Source organism: Nycticebus coucang, chromosome 19 (genome assembly GCF_027406575.1).
Source record: "Nycticebus coucang isolate mNycCou1 chromosome 19, mNycCou1.pri, whole genome shotgun sequence".
NCBI classification, from domain to species: Eukaryota; Metazoa; Chordata; class Mammalia; order Primates; family Lorisidae; genus Nycticebus; species Nycticebus coucang.
The window spans coordinates 9,869,988-9,892,085 of record NC_069798.1 but is presented as its reverse complement, the minus strand read 5'-3'; the positions used below and the strand labels follow the sequence as shown (position 1 = coordinate 9,892,085).

Genomic DNA, 22,098 nt, shown 5'->3' with positions numbered 1-22,098 from the left:
CAAAGACTCGGTAAGCATTTTAGTGTATGGTATGGTAGATTTTCTCAGGTCAACTGTACATAAAAAAGTTTCACATAATAACATTTAAATTATTAAAATTCTGGTTAGTGAAGTTCAAGGTAGTTTTAACACACTTCATCTCCATTTAATAGTGTCAGTGTACTGGATTTTTAAAAATCACCTATATTTTTCAATGCCCCTAAATTTGTTCTTAGGTGGTTATAAACATTCATAAATTAATCATGCCTTTTATCCTGAATTTTAAAAGTAAGTTGATTATTTTTAAGGGATTAATGGAAATAAACTTTAGAAGGTAACATCTAATTTCATTTAGTATATGCCATCATCTTCCTTTCCTCTTAAATATTATAGCGTTCATACATTGTTAATCAAAATGCTTCTTTTGCTTTTAAGATTATAGTTGATGTTCTACCTAATCAGCCTGTGAAGTTAGTTCCTAAAAGCCAACCACCTACACCAGCTGTTTCTAATGTTCGCCAAGTTGCCCATAGGACTTTGGTCAAAGACCTGCATCTCAGTATCACGGTAATGTTTATTTTTCTTCCAAAACTACAGGGTAGCAAACATTATTTTGATTTTAGAGTACAGAATGGTAATTATAGAGTTAAATCACTTACTCACTTTAAGGTTATACAGAAAACTTAACGCAATAAAGTTTTTATATGAAGTAAATGTAAATAAACATCTTTGTTTTTGAGTACAAAATAGAATAACATTGTCCATAAAATTAATATAGATTTACCAAGAAGAACTGATTTCAGAATGCAGACATCTACCCACCTTCGTACCTAATACCTACCTTTAATCCCATATATCATGTATGTATTGTGAACATATTATGAACTATATTAATTCTTTTTGCTGCCAAAGCGAGCACTTTTTTTTTTTTGAGACAGAGTCTCACTCTGTCGCCCTGGGTAGAGTGCTATGGCGTCATAGTTCACAGCAACCTCAAACTCTTGGGCTCAAGTGAGCCTTTTGCCTCAGCCTCCACAATAGCTGGGACTACAGGTGCCTACCACAATGCCCAGCTATTTTTAGAGATGGGGTCTCGCTCTTGCCCAGGCTGGTCTTGAACTTTGGTGCTCAGGCAATCCATCACACCGGGCTATATTAATTCTAAAATGTCTGCTTAACTGAAGAATCAGATGGAGATAGTTAAGTACTTTGAAGAAATATGCACTGATAACTGATCATAGTTAAGAAAATGAGAGTTCCTTTTTTTTTTTTTGGAGACAGAGCCTCAAGCTGTCGCTCTGGGTAGAGTGCTGTGGCATCACAGCTCACAGCAACCTCCAACTCCTGGGCTCAAGCAATTCTCCTGCCTCCATCTCCCAAGTACCTGGGACTACAGGCGCCCGCCTTAAGGCCTGGCTATTTTTTCTTTTTGGTTGCAGCCGTCATTGTTTGGCGGGCCCGGGTTGGATTTTGAACCCACCAGCTCAGCTGTATGTGGCTGGTGCCTTAGCCGCTTGAGCCACAGGCACCAACCCAAGAGTTCCTTAAAGCTACTGAATACCTAAAGCAGGTGTCCTCAAACTGTGGCCCGCGGGCCACATGAAGCAGTGTAAATTGTATTTGTTCCCGTTTTTTTTACTTCAAAATAAGATATGTGCAGTGTACATAGGAATTTGTTAATTGTTTCTTTTTTTTAAACTATAGTCCGGCCCTCCAACGGTCTGAGGGACAGTGAATTGGCCCCCTGTTTAAAAAGTTTGAGGACGCCTGACCTAGAGAGTAAGCAGCAAAAAAGCTGCCAAAGATACTAATAAAAACATGTAAGACACAATAATGGGACTTCCCCCTTAGGAAAAATTTGGCTAGTGGAATATCTAACTACTTAGAGTTTATTTTCTTGCATTAGACAAGTAGTCCTTTACGTAAGCACCAAATGACTGAATCATATAGGGCAGAGCTTCTCAACCTGTGGGTCGCAACCCACGGGAACTATAATGAAGGGCCATGGCATTAGGAAGATTGAGAACCACTGATATAGGGTATTTTAGACATATAAATCTGTTGCTTTTTACATTTATTTATGCGCATGCTGCTGAAGTTAATAAAGTAATTAAAAATCATTATAAGGTCATAGTATCTTTTTGTTATTAAATACTTTTTCTTATCAGTAAGGTGCTAAAAGTATGTAAAAGGTAAAAGGTAAAATTTAAAAATGGGAGTTCTTATAATTTGAAAAGTTAGGAGCTATTGTGTTAGGTGGAGGATTCTGGTTCTTTTCTGATTTCTGAAACTATTTCCTGCCCATGGAACACTTAAACTTAGAACTGAATTTTGTGCTTAGATTAAGAAATAGAGTAATGTAATGTTTGGGGCTCTCTGAATAGATGTTTTATTTCCAATTTGTCCATGTCCTTCTCTGGGTGTAATGACTTTCTGAGTAGTTGTTTTCCATTGTTTATTAAAAGGATGAACACAGCAATCATACTGGAATTGATTTGATTGGCACTGTAATAGCAACCATCAAAGGTCTTAATGAGGAAGATACTGATACCCCACTCTTTAATGGGAAAGTTAGGACACTTGAATTTCCCTTTGTGAATGGTTCAGTTGAAATCACAGTAAGTTTTTATATCTTTTGGTAAATAAGATTTCTGTGTTTAATATTTTAAAATACTACATTTAAATACCTTTTCTTTTGTATGCATAGTTACGAAGATGTTCTAATCATAGCACTAAATTGGAAAGTCAGCTGAAATATTTTATGATCTTGCTCTAAGCTATGGAACCCAGAATCATTATTACACTAAGACCCTCCCTGCTTTTTCCTATAGGATGTGACAAATAGCTTTTTCTAATTCTACTGGTTTTTAACTTTAGAGACAATACAATGTTCATGTTTTATTAAAAAACCATCATTTTGTAGATAGAAACAGAATAAAGCATAGCCCTGGTGAAATTTAATTAAACAGTTTTTCTTCATTATTTATTTTTTTCCTAAAATGAAAATAGCTTTATGTGTATAAAAAAATACACAGTACAAGAACCTCCCTAAATGATTACAATATTGTCACCTGTTCCAGGTAATGATGATTACCATTTTAGTATGTAACGTTTCTGCGTCTGTATACACTATCATACGCTGTCCACTGCCTACATACCACGTGTATAGGGTTTATGTGCATATATGTGCTGAGCATATTGTAAAATTTTATCAAATTCCATTAATGTAACTGCTTTTATAAAAATCTTCTTATTTAACGTATGTAATGTGTTTCTTCATCAATGAAAATAAGCCTATATCAGCTGGACATCCGTAGCACAGTGGTTATGGCACCAGCCATATACACTGAGGCTGCTGGGTTCAAACCTGGCCCAGGCCAGCTAACTAACAGTGACAACTGCAACAAAAAATACCTGGGCGTTGTGGCAGACACCTGTGGTCCTAGCTACTTGGGAGGCTGAGGCAGGAGAATCGCTTGAGCCCAGGGGTTTGAGATTGCTTTGAGCTGTGATGCCACTGCATTCTACCCAGGGTGACAAAAGTGAGACTCTGTCTCAAAAAAAAAGAAAGGAAAGAAAACAAGCCTGTATCATTGTATTAATGACCATAATTTATTTAATCAATCCATAGTGAAAAAAAATTTTTTTTTTATTGTTGCAGTTTTTGGCTAGGGTCGGGTTTGAACCCGCCACCTCTGGTATATGGGGCTGGTGCCCTACTCCTTGAGCCACAGGCACCGCCCATGATAATTTAATTTCTTTCTAAAGTTTGTGTTTGTCAATGAGGTTTCCATAAGTTTTCTTCATATATTTGCCCCTCTCTATCCATGAGTTCCACATTCATGGATTCAACTAGATGTAGAGCAGAAATACTGGGGGGGGGGAAATGTGTCTATACTGAACATGTACAGACTTTCTTGTTAATATTCCCTATAGTGTAACAATTATTTATACCATTGTATTAGGTATTATAAGTAATCTGCAGATGATTCATTTTCTATCTAATCCATTGCTAATTTCACATTATTTTAATAACATTATATAAATTTATTTATATAAATAAACTGAGAGCCTGCCAGCTGCATCTGGCCTAAAGATTTGTCAGTTGCCTACCAAGTATGGTCGCTCATACCTATAATTCTAGCATTTTGGTAGGCTGAGGTGGGAGGATCACTTGAGGCTACGAGTTCAAGACCAGCATGAACAATACAGTGAGAACAGTCTCTACAAAAAAAAAAAAAAAAGTGAGACTTGATGGCACATTACCTGTAGTTTGAGCTATTTGGGCGACTGAGATGGGAGGAATGCTTAAAGCCCAGAAGCTCAAGGTTACAGCGAGCTATGATTCGGCCACTGTACTCTAGCCTGGATGACAGAGTGGGATCCTTTTTATTGAAAACGAAAAACAAACAAAAAAGCCAGACTAATCAGTTGGTCTGGCAGTGACTGACCAGTACAACATTTTCATTTTAATTTCTTTCCAACATTTAAAATTCTGGTGTTTTGCATTTAAAAAAATCCATATTTCTAATTTATTGGAGAAATCAAAGGTCTGGCAAGATGGGTGAGGATTCTGCATGGCCGCCGGACGTGGGGGCTGGGCACTGACTGCTGCCCTTGGTGCACGTTTCCAGTTGGCAGGGTCCACATGCTCCTTTCACTTCTTGGCATCAGGGATGGGTGTCAGTTGCTACTTAAATTTACATTTGTTCTTTTTATTTTTATTATAGTGTAGAGGAAAGTGAAATTTTCTCATACCCTAACAAAAATTAAGTAATATAAGCACATGTTGAATAACAGGGAGGAGACATGCTTAACGTGCACAGTGGGGCTGTGTTAGGTACGCCCTATTCCTTATAAGAGAAGGACCCTTTTCACTATTTCCTATGTCCTATTTTCTAATCCCCTCCACCCCCAGCCATTTGAAATTATTAAGCCCATTGTACATACTTCCGAGATTAAGGCATTGATTTGGCAGTTCCTCAACAGCTGCATGTAAAATCTGTTCTTGGGTGGTGCCTGTTGCTCAGTGGGTAGAGCACTGGCCCCATATATTGAGGGTGGGAGGTTCAAACCCAGCCCCAGCCAAACTGCAACAAAAAAAAATAGCCGAGTGTTGTGGTGAGCACCTGTAGTCTCAGCTTCTTGGGAGGCTGAGGCAAAAGAATGGCCCAAGCCCAAGAGCTGGAGATTGCTGTGAGCTGTGATGCCAAGGCACTCTACTGAAGGTGGTAAAGTGAGACTGTCTCAAAAAAAAAAAAAAAAAAATCTATTCTTCTCATGTATATGTCTGGAGCAGGGCTCTGAAATCTGATTTTTAACAAGCAGGTGATTCTTATCATTAGGGAAGTTAAGGAAACACTGGCCCAAAGCACAACCAATATTTGTAAATATTCCACATCATTGTTTTGTTTAACCTAAATTTTTGTAATTGCTCAAATTTCAAATGTTGTGATTCAGATTCTCTGTATTATTTGTGTATGTGATCTGGAAATTTCTGATGGAGGTGTCTTAAGTTTCATTCTGATACCCATTTGTCCATTTCTTTTTTTTTTTTTTTTTTTGTAGAGACAGAGTCTCACTTTATTACCCTCGGTAGAGTGCCATGGCATCACACAGCTCACAGCAACCTCCAACTCCTGGGCTGAAGCGATTCTCTTGCCTCAGCCTCCCGAGTAGCTGGGACTACAGGCGCCCGCCATGACGCCCAGCTATTTTTTGGTTTGCAGTTCAGCCGGGGCCGGGTTTGAACCCCATTTGTCCATTTCTTGTTGCAAATTCCCATTTATACTTGGATTCAGTTTTGGACACTTCATTTATGTTTGTCATGTTTTCTTGACAACTGCACATCAGGGATTATAAACTATAAAACTTTGAGACAGGAGAGGCCTCTCTAAATAAGACATAGCAGAAAAGATGATATTTAACTACATTAAACGTTAAATTATATGTGCCATAAACAAATTTTAAATTTGTGACAATGCATTGGTAATTGGTAACACTGTGATGGGTATGTAGGGATTTATTACCCAATTCTGTACTAGAAAAAAGAAAAAAACTGAAGGTAGTAAATTGAGAAGAAATGTCATTTTTCTAAATACTGTCATATGTCATTTAATGACAGGGATATGTTCTGAGAAATGTCTCATTAGGCAGTTTTATTGTTGTGCAAACGAAATAGAGCGTGCTTACACAAACCAAGCTGATACAGCCTGCTGTACACCTAGGCTATATGGTGTAGCCTGTTTCTTCTAGGCTACAAATCTATACAGTTTGAACTGAATGCTGTAGGTGACACAATGGTAAGTACTTACATATCTAAACATAGAAAAGGCACAGTAAAATACAGTACTATATAATCTTTTGGGACTGCTGTCATACACTCAGTCCATCTTTGCTGGAAACATCACTATGTGATACATGACTATATACAGGGTAGACATAAAGTTTGTGTGCAATCTACTATGTTAAACTATTTTTTTTTTTTTTTTGAGACAGTCTCACTTTGTCACCCTTGGTAGAGTGCTGTGATGTCACAGCTCACAGCAACCTCAAACTCTTGGGCTCAAGTGATTCCCTTGCCTCAGCCTCCCAAGTAGCTGGGACTATAGGTACCCACCACAATGCCTGGCTATTTTTAGAGACAGGGTCTTGCTCTTTACTCAGGCTGGTCTCAAACCTGTGAGTTTAGGCAGTCCACCCGCCTTAGCCTCCCAGAGTGCTGGGGTTACAGGCGTGAGCCACTGCACCTGGCCTATGTTAAATTGCACATGATCTTTCTATCCACCCTGTATGTATATACATATAATAGAGGACTATTTTAAATTGCACATGAACTTTATATCCACCCTGTATGTATATACATACAATAGAGGACTGATCTATTTAATGTATTTTTTAAAAGACTCTTAGGCCAAGACAGGAAGATTGCTTGAGGTTAGGAGTTCAAGACAAGCTTCAAAAGAGTGAGATCCCCATCTCTTCAAAAAATAGAAAAATTAGCTAGCTAGGTGTGGTAGTGGCCACCTGTAGTCTCAGCTATTCAGGAGACTGAGGCAAGAGCATCATTTGAGTCCAAGGGTTTGAGGTTGCTGTGAACTATGATGACTGCCAGTGCATCTAGTTGTGACAGAGCAAGACTATCTCTCAAAAAACCAAACCGAAACAAAATCCTCTTAAAGGACTTCTTGCAAATCAATAAGCAAGAAAGACAAACCAGTGAAAAAGAAAATGAACAAAGGATATGAGCAGGTAGTAAGAAGCATGACCTCAGTTACCACTCTGGGAGATGCTAGTTAAAACAGTCATGACTGGTGGTTTTTCAGTTCCTGGAAAAAAACATACATTAAGTGTTGGCCAGCAGGAGAGGAATTGGGTACTCTCATGTACTGCTGGTAAAAGGATAAATTGATAAAGCTTTTTGAAGGGAAATTTGATACTTACCTATTAAAATAAACACTTTCAACTAGTCATTATATTTCTCATTATTCATCCTAGAAAACATGTTTACCAAGAGACATTGAGAGTAGATTCTTTGCTGCGTTATGGATAGTTGTTTAAAATTTTTCAAACATAATGAACGTTCACCACCTAGTGAATGGGTATGATAGTGTATGTATCTATACTGTGCATAATTTTTTAATTGGTGTTTATACATTTCACATAAATTGATCAACAAATAAGGCTTGGTGCCCATAGCACAGTGGTTACGGAGCCAGCCACATACACCAAGGCTGGCAGGTTCGAATCTAGCCCGGGCCAGCTAAACAACAATGATGATAACTACAACAAAAAACAACCAGGCGTTGTGGTGGGCACCTGCAGTCCTAACTACTTGGAAGGCTGAGGCAAGAGAATCAGTTAAGCCCAAGAGTTGGAGGTTGCTGTGAACTATGACGCTAGGGCACTCTACTGAGAGCCACATAGTGAGACTCTGTCTCAAAAAAAAAAAAATTTGATCAACAAATCAAATTGAGAGCTGAAAGGAAGTTGCTAAACAATAAAGTCTTTTACTTTATAATCCATTGAAAATAGATTTAATGAGACTGGGACTTGATTTAATATTGGACTGGGTTCTATAAGAAAAGAATTGTTAGCTATAATTTATGGTTTGACCTATAGTGTGTCGACTTAGATTTTTTTAAATTAACTTCTCTATAAATTGTATTGTTGTAGTCTGAAAAATAAGGCAGCTAATACCTATTGTTTCCTATATTAGTGTGAAAAAATCATTTGGAATATATTTGCATTAATTAAATGCATGGTCTTAAAAAATGTATCAAAAGAGTTTTTGTGCATTAAAGAAAAAAAAATCTTCAGAGCTTTTCAAGATCTCTTGTTCTGTCACCTGGGACTGGTAGGTCTGTTTCCATGGTAACAGCTGTAACTTAAACTCAGCATTGGGTTTTGTGACTGTGAACTTTCTCACTGCTTTAAAGGTTAGAATCAAGAATATTTTGCATGTTGAGATATAAGTAGTCACTGATATTTCTAGTGTAGAAGAAAGGAGAATTTTTCTTCTCATTTTCTATAACATATAGAAAGTTTATAACATATAAACTTTTGTATAAGCTGTTTTATTGATGAGATTATTTATCTTTCAAACCAATGCCAAAAGGTACAAAGTTTTGAGTGTGGGAGTAATGATGAAATATTAAGGATTGACCTATCCGTTCTGTCTTGAAAATGCACTACTTACTTGAAAACATACATATCTCATTAGATATGTAACATTTATGGATTGAAAAATATCCTTTTAAATCTGTATTTTTTTTTTCTTACCACTTGTTTATTTACACAGAGTCTAGTACTGGCAGAAAATAGTCCTGGAAAAGATAGTACTGAATATTTTATTGTATTTGAGCCTCGGCTGTCACTATCAAGAACATTGGAACCATATATCCTACCATTTATGTTTTATAATGGTAAGTTTCTAAGAAAATAAATGGTTAAACTCTTGTTAATGGTACTTCAAATAATTTTGTTTTGCTTCCTGTTAGCATGGTGTTTACTAATTATCCAATCATGACATTATGGAAAAGTCACAGTTTTTAAAAAGGTTCAAGTTATCTATGTTTTTTTCTAGATGTTAAGAAACAGCAACAAATGACAGCACTTACAAAAGAAAAGGACCAATTATCTAAATCTATTAATATGTATAGAGGTTTATTTGACGCCAACCAACAGCTTATTAATGAAATGAAATGTAAGTAAGTTCTTTTGTGTTCAAAGCCAATAAAAATTTATGCTTTAGGGAATGGTGAGGCAGAAGGTGAAGACCATGGTACACAAACACGAATCTCCTTTCCTGGACTAGGAGTGAAATGCAGAGCAGTGAAGGCAGGCAGTAGCGAGAGCTTATGTTAGTCACCATTTGATTGTGCTGAAGAAGTGTTTCGTATTTAAATAAACCTTTATTTTGCTTACCTACAAAAATTTGAGATTTTCTGTTAGAAATCTAGATCTGTGGAAAATTTAAGGCTTATAAAATGTTTCATTTAGCTCTAGCTTCTGGCAAAAGATACTGGATGACATTGTCACCAAGAGAGTAAAGGATAATTTAACTGTTGATTTGGTTCATGGGTTGTGTGTACTTTACTCAGAATAGCTACAGTAGTCACATGTGGAGATGTACGTATAGGACAGCACACAGTGAACTGACGTATGTCCCTTACTCTTAAGTCAGTCCACAGAATGCTGCAATTTTTAATGATGTTTTTATGTCATTAAAAACAAGGCATTTGCTAAGTTGTGCTCTGTCATCTCTTTTTCTTTTGTCAGATAGTTTTGCTATGGTTTTTGGTTTTGTGTTAGTTACATTGTTCAAAGTACTCAGTTTTGTTAAGTTCAATTCAAGCAAGATATAAGATCAAGGATATTTAGAGTACAGTAGGAGCTAAGTCTAGTAATGAGATAATATATTATTTGTATAGCCCTAAAAATTGTTTTTATAAAGTTTTACTTGTTTCCAGGAATAACCTTGTACAACTTTATAAATTGTGTATATTCATGAGGATAAAGATTAAATAAAATGTCTATAATTACTAGGAGTTTGTAGTATATCTTCCTTAGGCACATTAATTTTGTTTATCATTTCTTATATTTGAATTGAGCCTTAAGATTTATAGTTTAATTTTGAATATATAAAATATATATATATATATAAAATAGTCACCTATAATTTTCTCTTTTAACATCAAGCATTAAAGGGCAAAAAATAATTAAAAAATATTTTTCAAAAATTGTGTTTTGGAAGCTATCAGAAATTGATTCCATTATTTATTTTTAACTTTAGGCCAAGTTGAAGAAGCAAAACTAAAAGAGGCCCAGTTGCGAAATGAACTAAAAATACATAATATTGACATTCCTACAACACAACAGGTAAAATTCCCAAGTGTACCTAAAAGATTTTTTAATTTTTTTTTTTAATTAAATCATAGCTGTGTACATTAATGTGATCATGGGGCACCATACCCTGGTTTTATAGACCGTTTGACACATTTTCATCACACTGGTTAACATAGCCTTCCTGGCATTTTCTTAGTTATTGTGTTAAGACATTTACATTCTACATTTACTAAGTTTCACATGTACCCTTGTAAGATGCACTGCAGGTGTAATCCTACCAATCTCCCTCCCTCCACCCATCCTCCCCTCCCTCTCCCCCTTCCCCATATTCTTAGGTTTTAACTGGGTTATAGCTTTCATGTGAAAGCCATAAATTAGTTTCATAGTAGGGCTGAGTACATTGGATACTTTTTCTTCCATTCTTGAGATATTTTACTAATGAAAGATTTTTTTTTTTTTTTTGGCCGGGGCTGGGTTTGAACCCGCCACCTCTGGCATATGGGATCGGCACCCTACTCCTTGAGCCACAGGCGCCGCCAATGAAAGATTTTTTTTATTGAATTCTATTCTACAAGTTTCTTTTTACACTTGATCTTAGCCAAAAGGCCGAGAAGCGATCTACAAGTTTTTTTTTTATCATTTGTGTTTTATTAGGAACACTTTGGGCACTGTTTTAGGAACCAAAAAACATAGTATAGTCACTTAGTAGATATTTAAAGGGCAAAATGATAGAGTTTTTTTTTTATTATTTATTATTATTATTATTTTTTTTTTTTTTTTTTTTGCAGTTTTTGGCCAGGGCTGGGTTTGAACCTGCCACCTCCAGTATATGGGGCCGCTGGCGCAGGTGCTGCCCTAGAGTGTTATTTTTGTTTTATCATTGATAGAGTGAAAATAAATGATAGAGTTTATACTTTTAATATAATAACACGAATAACTGCAGTTGATAATACACTAACTTGAACGTTGAATTGAAGTGGCTACATAACCAATATACATGATGGTAAACAAAGTAAGAGAAAGTAACAGCAATATGGATTTTTAAAAAACTTGTATCCTTTTATATGTGTAACACAGTTTGAAAAAGAAGCCCTATTATTGGTAGTATATTTCTAAACTAAGATTTAAAAACATTAAATAAAGTGAGAGCTTTGTATTACTATCACCATAGTTATTTCAAGTGATATTTATTCATGTTCCTGAGTTAACTAAACTGCTGATTTTTGTCTGCTGTCGTTGTGTGCTGCCTAGTACAAGAATAATTGGCCTTGTAGGTAATTTTTCTTTGTAAATTACAGATGCCATACATTGAAGCACTTTTAAAAAGAAAGTTATCAGAACAGGAAGAACTAAGGAAAAAACCTAGAAGATCATGTACTCTTCCAAACTATACTAAAGGCACTGGAGATATTTTGGGAAAGGTTTGTGTTTAAGTCTTTTAAGAGGTGGTATATTTTATTATCTTGTTTTCTTATGTTTAAAACGTGTTTTCTAAATGTGACAGAATGTCAGCCTCTAAGGGCCAGGTGAGGTTGCTCACACCTGTAATGCCAGCATTCTGGGAGGCCATTGCAGGTGGATCTGCTGAGCTCAAGAGTTTGAGACCAGCCTGAGCAAGAGCGAGACTCCGTCTCTAAAGAAAAATCTAGCCAGGCATTTTGGTGGTTTCTGTACTCTGTGCTTGTAGGGAGGCTGAGGCAAGAGGATCACTTGAGCCCGGGAGTTTAAGGTTGCTGTGAGCTTTGACGCCACAGCACTCTAGCCAGGGTGATAGAGTGAGACTCTGTCTCAAAAAGGAAAAATAGAGGCTCGGCGCCTGTAGCACAGTGGTTACAGTGCTAGCTACAGGCACCAGGGCTGGCGGGTTCAGACTAGGCCCAGGCCTGCTAAACAACAATGCTAACTGCGACAAAAAAAAAATAGCTGGGTGTTGTGGTGGGCACCTGTAGTCCCAACTACTTGGGAGGCTGAGGCAAGAGAATCGATTGAGCCCAAGAGTTGGAGGTTGCTCTGCATTGTGACATCATGGCATTCTACCTAGGGCGACACAGTGAGACTCTGTCTCAGAAAAAGAAAAAATAGAGTGTCAGCATCTTTGTAATTTTTTTTTTTTTCAATAAATTACTTGCTCTTATTGCCATGGTAAGGATTTGGCAGAGTTTAAAACTGAAATTTATAAATCTGCAGTTGAGAGCTGTGCCAGAAGTTGTTAACATGGATAGTTCAAGGCTTGTTTGCTTAGAGATGCTTTTGTGTCATACAGCTTTATCTAGGTGGCTGAAGAGAGACAACAAGAGAGAGAAAAATATCAGAGTTCTTCTGAGTTCTGAGTTTAATGTTAGAGAGTGAATTCTAGAATGCTCTTAGAACTTAAGAAAAAGCGACAGTAAACAAAAACCTTTCCCCATACTTGCTTCTGAGGGACAGTGCCATTTTTCCTTCCCCTCTGCTGTCCTTGCCGTTTGTTTTTACCTGACGTTAAATGAGTTGCATGTCATTTTATCCTGCCATTATACAATGGTGAACTTTGTATTTTATATTTTTTCTGTTTCAAAATTTCTATTTGCGACTATTAGTAAGTTCTTTAGCTCAATTTCACTGCTTCCCCGTACGTCTTTTATAATCTACATGTTCCTTAATATCTTCAGTTTTATATGTGTGTGTTTTAGTAGTTAACTTTTCCATTTAATGTGCATTTCATTTTACTTGCTTTTACCCCCATTTTAAAGTTAAACAGAAACCAAGGTATAGAGATTAAATAACTTGCTCAAGGTTGCACAGCTAGCAAGTGGCAAACCCAAGACTGAACTTCTAGGCAGTCTGTGTCCCAGGTCTGTACTTATGCTTATGTGCATCATTCTACTTTCATATGCATTGTATGAACTGTTTTTTTTTATTTATTTATTTATTTATTTATTTATTTATTGTAGAGACATGGTTTAACTTTATCGCCCTCTGTAGAGTGCCGTGGTGTCACACAGGTCACAGCAACCTCCAACTCCTAGGCTCAGGTGATTCTCTTGCCTCAGCCTCCCAAGTGGCTGGGACTGCACTACAGGTGGCCGCCACAATGCCCAGCTTTTATTTTATTGCAGTTTGGCCGAGGCTGGGTTTGAACCCGCCACCCTCAGTATATGGGGCTAGTGCCCTACCCACTGAGCCACAGGAACCGCCCATTGTATGAACTATTTGTAGGATTTCTCATTTTCACATAAGAAAATGGAAGTTCCAGGAGAGTAATCATTTATCTTGACCTCCAAAGAAATAGTCCTATAAGCAGAAACAGAAGAAATGATTCTTTTTGTGACATTTAGATTTGTTTTCTGAAAGAAATTATAATGGAGTAAAATATCTTTTTAGAAGGAAGGAGGTATATTAACTATATTTTATGTTTAACTTGATCTTAAGCTGCATTGATCATTTCATATGTATGTAATTTAAATACTTTATGGTTATTTTCCCCAAAAGACACATTCCATTTATGGAGATACAAAAATATAATTTCTATTAGCTATTAAAATTACTAATATTTTTACTTGCCCATTTATACATTTACTAGAATTTAATCTGTGGAAAAAGGTTTTCAATATTTAACAGCAAAATAGACAATAAATTCAAGTCAAGTTTTACAACTTGACAATTTTTTTTTTTTGTAGAGACAGAGTCTCACTGTACCGCCCTCGGGTAGAGTGCCGTGGCATCACACGGCTCACAGCAGCCTCTAACTCTTGGGCTTCCGTGATTCTCTTGCCTCAGCCTCCTGAGCAGCTGGGACTACAGGCGCCTGCCACAACACCCAGCTATTTTTTTTTTTGTTGCAGTTTGGCCGGGGCTGGGTTTGAACCCGCCACCCTTGGCATATGGGGCTGGTGCCCTACTCACTGAGCCACAGGCGCCGCCCTACAACTTGACAATTTTTTTAATTCATTAATGTTTTAGAAAAGTGCTTTGTTATTTAGGCTTGGACTTATAAAGTATGTATTATCAAATTTGGATATATGTATTTTAAGTATTTCACTATATTTTATTAAAATACATCATAGATTGCACATCTAGCACAAATTGAAGACGACAGAGCTGCAATGGTTATTTCCTGGCATCTAGCAAGTGATATGGACTGTGTAGTCACCCGGACCACTGATGCTGCACGCCGCATCTATGATGAAACCCAAGGTCGCCAGCAAGTGTTACCTCTTGATTCTATTTATAAGAAGACTCTTCCAGATTGGAAAAGGTTAGAAGAAGTGAACACATGAACAGTTATGTCATTGGCATCCTTGTTTGGGGTCAGCTTCAGGGGCTGCTTTTCTTTTGTCTGTGTCAAACTAAATTACAATTGGCTTATATTGCTAGTACAAAATAATTGAAGGTAGTAGTAAAATAAAACCAAGCAGATATTTTTGTATGGTAGATGTTGTTTTTGTTTCTAAGAGCATAATAGCTAATCATTTAGGTGTATCACTTTCAGATTTGGGAGTGATTATATAATTCGAATGATATGCAGTACATTCGGGTTTTTCATATTTTCTAAAGGAGAAGGTTCTATGTACTTTGTATAATAACTTTTCTGAAATTTCTTTTCATTTAGACCTCTGCCTCATTTCAGAAATGGAAAATTATATTTTAAGCCCATTGGAGATCCAGTTTTTGCTCGAGATTTATTAACATTTCCAGATAATATAGAACAATGTGAAACAGGTAAAGGGTATTATGGTGGCTTTATTTTGCACAGGTTATATTTGTGATGCAGATCTATAGATTATGAAAATTTATATATATATTTTAAGAGTCTTGCTCTATTGCCCAGGCTAGAGTACCGTAGCATCAGCCTAGCTCACAGCAACCTCAAACTTCTGGGCTTAAGCTATCTTCTTCTCTCAGCCTTCTACGTAGCTGGGTCTACAGCCTTGAGCCATAACCCCTAGCTAATTTTTCTATTTTTAGTGGAGACGGGAGACTCGCTCTTGGTCAGGCAGGTCTCAAGCAGTGCTTATTCCTCAGCCTCCCAGAGTGCTAGGATTACCAGCGTGAGCCAATGCGCCTGGCCAAAAATTTATGTTCTTAATGTACCTTATAAGTGATACTTTTATTAATATTTCATTTTTTTCTATTAGAAGAAAGTTGAATAAAATTGTAATGTTACCATTACTTCAAAGAAAGACTTGGCAGTATGTGTTAAATTGTAATATGACCAAAGAAAATTCTATAACTCTCAAAATTCATTTATTGATATATATTTGTTTTTGGTAGTATTTGGTATGCTGTTAGGAGACACCATTATTTTGGATAATCTGGATGCAGCCAATCATTATAGAAAAGAGGTATGTATTTGATTTCATTATTGATCTATAGGCTCTAATTCTAACATGCAACCTAATCTATAGGCTCCAATTCTCCAAATTTAACATATTAGAGTCCTATACAGGGTGTCCATAAAGTTCATGTACAATTTAAAATAGCTATCTATAGAAATCATTCCTTTTGATGATAGACGTGCAAATGACTTAGTAGCCTTGGAATTTAATAAGCGACATAAAATGAGGCAAAACACTTAAATGAATTGGCCAAGGTGCAAAATTAAAATGAGATGTGCTGTGTGCTATGAAATTGTCAAAACTCAAAGCAGTATCTGTTATTAAGGACAATATTGGGAAAAGAGTACTCTCAGATAATTTTGATGGACCTATAATTTGGTGTAACCTTTTATATCTGCCAGGGCTGCCATTACACAGTACGACTGATTGGGTGACTCAAAAAACAAAAATAGAAAATGTTTTTTTAAAGCTAGTCTCACTCTCTTGCAAACACAAAAGTGCAGCAGCATCACCGTACCTCACAGCGCCCCCTAACTCCTGCGCTCAAGTGATCCTCAAGTGAACCTCCTGACTAGCTGGAACTATGGGCGCATGCTACCATACCTGGCTAATTTTTTGTTTGTTTTTATAGAAACGGGCTCTGGTTATGTTGCTCAGGCTAGTCTTAAACTCCTGACTTCAAGCAGTCTTCCTGCTTCAGCCTCCCAAAGTGCTGGGATTATAGTTAGTCTCATAATTCTGGAGGCTGGAAGTTTACGGTGTCAGCAGGCTTGATTTCTTCTGAGGACTGAATGAAGGGTCTGCTGTAGGCCTCTCTCCCTGCCTTATAGACGACTGTCTTCTTGTGTTTCTTTGTATCTGTGTGTGTCTGTGTCTAAATTTCCTCTTTTATAAGGATTCCAGTCATACTGGATCAGGGCCCACCACAGTGACCTCATTTTTTTTTTTTTTTTTTGCTTCAGAACATTTTATTTTTATGAATAAAAGCAGATAGTTGGCAACAGAAAAAGTACATTTTTCTCAACAAGATAATCACATACCATAAAAGTAATGGGCCTTTTCCTATACATAAAAACAAAAGTCTTTATGTTATAGAAATCACTTATTACTGGCCCCCAATTTCATCAGGACAAGAAGCACATTAATGGAAGTGCTAAAGCATAGATTGGAATAAAAGTGTGTGACAGAAAAGTGACACAAAGGATCATCAACTCAGTTCTTTGTTTCTCAAGTTCTGAAGTATCCACATCCAGAAACATTTCTTTCTGTAGCAGAGCTCCATTCAGGCTCCAAGTCAGAAGGTGGTATGCCATAGTTCTTCAGCTCTGGTCATTGGCTTTATTAATTCAATCTTCAAGCAGGTAGTTAGGGTTAACCACCAAGTAGGGATCTTCTTCATAGCTCTCACTTCCCTCTTCAATCCAGCTTGCGTGAGCTCAATTAGAACATGATCATAGTGTGTGAGTCCATGAATGACTTTCTCTATGATTTTCTTTTTATAAGTTCTTCAGAGTCTATTTCTGATTCAATTTTCTTCAAGTACCAGTTAACGAGCTCACTCCTCTTTAAAGCCAATTCTTGGTCTTCTTCTTCCATCTTTCTGAGGTGAAGTACAATAAGGTTAGAGATTCGGCACTACTCAGAGAAGCCCAGCCTTAGGGAGGCTTTGGGAGCAGACTCTTGATTTATGTCTTCACTGTGGCCGTTACAGTGACCTCATTTTAACTTGATTACCTCTGTGAAGACCCTGTCTCCTAATAAGATCACATTCTGAGATACTGGAGGTTAGAACTTTCGCATTTGGATTTGGAGGGAACACAATTCAGCTTATACACCCTGGAGGACAGATTGGAAATATAAATTTTTCAGTTGTTTATTGCTACATAACAAATACTCCAAAAGTTAGTGTGTTTAAACAACAGTGTATTGTTTTTCTTTCTCTGGGGGTTTCTCCCAAGTGCTGTGAGGTAGTTGCAATATTGGCTACTTGGATGATGGCAGCTCCAAAAAACCTCCCTTACTTAGCTTGTTGCCACCTGGCAGGTCACCTGGCATTGGCCAGAGGCTCACTTTGGGTTATCTTTGGGGGCTATTGTTCTTATCCACCGGGGTGAAATAGGGTAGAATGATGCTATTAAGAGTTTTAAAAGGGCAGTGCCTGTGGCTCAAAGGGTAGGGCGCTGGCCCCATATGCTGGAGGTGGTGGGTTCAAACCCAGCCCCAGCCAAAACCTGCAAAAAAAAAAAAAAAAGAGTTTTAAAAGCCCTTTTGTCTAGCTAAAGGGATCTAGGAGAGCTGTGCTTTAAATTTTTCTGAAGCCTTAACAAAGGGACATCTTTGATTGATTTTGACCCTGAGGCTACGTTTTCCTGACAATGCACTGGACTTGATTTTAGCTAGTATCTGTAAATAGTGTATTCTGGAATCGTGGGGACCTTTGGGATCATCCACTCACTTTATAGATGAGAAACATTAAGCTCAAAATAAATAATGGAGAGCTGGGTGTGGTGGTCGCAGCTCTCAGAGGCTGATAAAGGAGAATCACGTGAGCTGTGATCGCACTTGAGAAGAGCAACTGTGCTCCAGCCTGTGCCTCATCTTTTAAAAAATAAAAATTAGCGGGTGGCGCCTGTGGTTCAGTGAGTTGGGCGCCGGCCCCATATACCAAGGGTGGCAGTTTCAAACCCAGCCCCAGCCAAACTGCAACAAAAAATATCCGGGCGCTGTGGTGGGTGCCTGTAGTCCCAGCTACTTGGGAGGCTGAGGCAAGAGAATCACCTAAGCCCAAGAGCTAGATGTTGTTGTGAGCTCTGATGCCACGGCACTCTACCGAGGGTAACAAAGTGAGACTCCGTCTCTAAATAAATAAATATAAAAATTAGAAAAAACAAGAAATAATAGATTTTTCCCAGGCCACACTAATAATAGATAGCAGAACTCCTGAGAGCAGGTTCTCTTTAGGCTTAGTTAAGAGACAGTAATAAATGCATCTTCACAAATTTTGGAAAACTAAATCAGTATTATTGAATGTCATACAACTAATTGGGGAATAATATAATACAACTAATTGGGGAATAATAATAATAGTATTGTAATGAATGTTTCCTTGTAAACCTAATAATAAATACAATAATACTGTACCAGAAAGCGGTTTTAGGTGGGAGGGTTATTATATTCTGGTGGTGATAGCATGTTTATGTTTCCTGAATTATGGAATAGAAACCATACACATTAAATGTTATGGTAACATAGAATTGGTTGGGAGATGAGAAATTTACTAGTTACTCCAAATTAACTTCTAAGTAATTAGTTCAATCAAATATTTACATACTTATTTTGAGTGAGATACAGTGTTGGGCTATTTTGTTGAATAGCCAGCTCTCTGGGGAAGAGATGTAGAGCCCTTGATTTGTAGCTTTTGCTTGTTATCTTGGTGTAAGTGCTCACATCATGGCTCAGTTCCCACTGCCTGTGTGAAGTCATCCAACAAAATGTTCAGGAGACCTGGCTTTTGTGACTCAGTGCAAGCTGATTCCAACACACACTAGTTACAGTGTGGATTATTCAGAGATGAACTAGACAAATCAGATAGCCATGTAAAACTCCGGCTGAGATTACAAAAATGTTATTTCAGATCTTTATCTTAATGAGCTTGCAAGTAAGGATTTTAAGTAGAAATGGAAACCCATCAAGATAAATAACACTAACGCCAGATTTGCCAAACTAATTGAACTTTAGCATCAGTTTTCAATCTTTTGAGGGGTTTGAGGGTAGGAGACAAAGTCTGGGCCTTTAACCAGAATGGGGAATCTGATAGCTGGGACCCTCACCCACCTGCGATGGGCTTTACTTTCCCTTGGTGGGGGTGAGCAAAGAATTAAACCTGCCACCTCCATCTCAGTTCTAGCTACTGCGAGGGACAGCTAAAAATTGCCTCTTTTGAACCTTAGCAATAAGTGAAAAAGAAAAAACTTACATACTTTTCTAGAGAAATCAGTGTAAACAAATAGGCCCCTAATGTCTGTTCATAAGCTGCATTCATACTACTTGGATGTTCTGAAAAACCTCAAGGTAAACATTTGATTTCATATGGTGCTGGATTGGCAGTATCCTTAGGTATTCAATGGAAACAAACACATCTGGAGGATTTCACCTTTATCTTAGGACTGAAATGATTTCATACTGGAGATGAGAGCAAATCTATCTTTTCTTTTTCTTTTTTTTTTTTTTTTTTTTTTGACAGTCTCACACTGTTGCCCTGGGTAGAGTGCTGTGGCGTCACAGCTCACAGCAACCTCCAGCTCTTGGGCTTAATTGATTCTCTTGCCTCGGCCTCCCAAGTAGCTCTTGCCTCGGCCTCCCAAGTAGCTGGGACTATAGGCACCCGCCCCACGCCCAGCTATTTTTTGGTTGTAGTTGTCATTGTTTGGCAGGCCTGGGCTGAATTCGAACCTGCCAGCTCTGGTATATGTGGCTGGTGCCCTAGCCGCTGAGCTACAGGCACCGATCCAAGAGCAAGTATTTAAAATGTGATTAATATAGTTCAAGAAATGAAAGTGTTAAAAAATTAGAAAAAGAAAACAAGTCATCTTGAAAAAGATGAAATAGAGCTTCTAAAAATAAAGATAATAGGAATCAAATACTAACTGGGTAGTATTTGATTAATACTTTATCTTAAGAGAGAATTAGTAAATTGGGAAAGTGGGTCAGAAAAAAATAGACTGCAACCCAGCGAAGAGAAATGGAAGGTAAAAGAAGTTGAAGAAACCTGAAGGATGGATAGAGAAAATCTGAGGTCTAAACAGAATGCCAAGAGGAGAGAGAGAAGAGGATCATAGGCAGTATTTGAATAACTTTTAACCAAAAACTTCTTAAAGCTGGTGAAAGGTAGCAATACTAGCTTCAAAAAATGTATAATGTGACAAAACAAGAAACCATATTTGTTCCATATAGTTTTGATACAGCACATACTGATTTCCTTGTTTCTAAATGTTTGAATGAAGTCGTATGTAATTTTACCAATGAAATATTGTTGTAAAACTCTTCTGAGAAAAGGCACTTAGGACATCCCTCGGTGTAATGTTACGTTGTTGGGCTTTGGTAGGCATCGTCACTGTTCTCTCTTTAGATTCTTCACGCGGTATGTACTACTTCAGCTCCTTGTTGATTCTGCCCCTTCCTGGTCTCCCCAGCACTCATGAATAAGTATTGTCCAGACTTGTAACACTGCTGTTTATTCATGGAATTCGTAAATGCTGTGGTGACTTTTTGTCCTAATTGAAATAACTCTCTTCCTCTATAATATTAGTGTGTTAACAAGAGAACAGACAAATCTGTGCATTAGAGTGTGTTTGTTATTTTAGATTGTATTAAATCCTTAAAAACATTGCCTGAATTGTGACAAATGAATACCACATGAAGCTATTTTATATTTTAATGTTTACTTTTAAAAAGTAACATATGATTATTTCTTGTACTAAAAGAAATGATTTGTGAATAGGTAAATATTGACTTTATCAATGAATTCACCACAAGATTTCTTCAAATAGTCATCTTATTTAATTTTTTTGTTGTTGTTGCAATTTGGCTGGGGCCAGGTTTGAACTTGCCACCCCCGGTATATGAGGCTGGCACACTACTCCTTGAGCCACAGGCACTGCCCAGTACTTTAATTTTTTTAAGTATCCAATTTGTTGGGAAAACACCTATAAAGTAGCCCTGAAATTATATTTCATTTTTTATTATTTTATTTTGAAACAGAGTCTCGAGCTGTTTCTGTGGGTAGAGTGCTATGGCATTATAGCTCTAATCTTGGGGTTATGTGATCCTCTTCCCTCAGTTTTTTTTTTTTTTGTTTGTTTTGTTTTTTTGGTTTTTTTCTATTTTTTAGACTGGACTCAAACTCAAGCTATCCACCCACCTTGGTCTCCCGGAGTGCTAGGATTATAAGCGTGAGCCTCTGCTCCCAGTCATATATTTCATTTTTAAAGATATAGTTTTACTTTGTCTTTTAAACAATTCAGAGACTATTTAGCCCCAATAAAAGATTAGATTACGTATTTGTACATGTTAAATTATGATGTTCTGCCAGGAGTGGTAGCGTGCATTTATAATCCCAGCTACTTGGGAGGCTTAGATTAGGAGGATCACTTTAGCCCAGGAGATTGAGGCTGTAGTATATATAGTATGATTGTGCCTGTGACTAACTACTGCACTCCAGCCTGGGCACATAGACCAAACAAATACAAATTATAACTTCCGTCAGCCATAATATCTTATTGGATTTCCATTTCTCTTGTTACCATCAAGTTTAACCTTTATGTTTTTATATTTCCTAGACCTTTTTTGCAAGAATATCCTTATAGATCGTGAAATACTAAATCCAGTGGGTTTTTTTTTATTTTGACGTCTGAAGAATTTAATTCTTAACTAGCCCTTCTTCTTTCCCTTTCCTTGA

The 22,098-nt window shown here is 37.2% G+C and overlaps 1 protein-coding gene across 1 annotated transcript in view; it reads left to right on the top strand.

The window, feature by feature from the left end:
- The window catches only part of SMCHD1 (structural maintenance of chromosomes flexible hinge domain containing 1), a 153,053-nt gene that overhangs the window by 111,087 nt on the left and 19,868 nt on the right, over nucleotides 1-22,098 (top strand). The window contains exons 36-44 of the mRNA XM_053571171.1: nucleotides 415-546; nucleotides 2,445-2,597; nucleotides 8,780-8,903; nucleotides 9,065-9,184; nucleotides 10,274-10,359; nucleotides 11,625-11,747; nucleotides 14,370-14,560; nucleotides 14,915-15,024; nucleotides 15,577-15,647. Coding sequence (XP_053427146.1) covers nucleotides 415-546; nucleotides 2,445-2,597; nucleotides 8,780-8,903; nucleotides 9,065-9,184; nucleotides 10,274-10,359; nucleotides 11,625-11,747; nucleotides 14,370-14,560; nucleotides 14,915-15,024; nucleotides 15,577-15,647 — 1,110 coding nt within the window. The remainder of the gene's footprint in view (nucleotides 1-414; nucleotides 547-2,444; nucleotides 2,598-8,779; nucleotides 8,904-9,064; nucleotides 9,185-10,273; nucleotides 10,360-11,624; nucleotides 11,748-14,369; nucleotides 14,561-14,914; nucleotides 15,025-15,576; nucleotides 15,648-22,098) is intronic.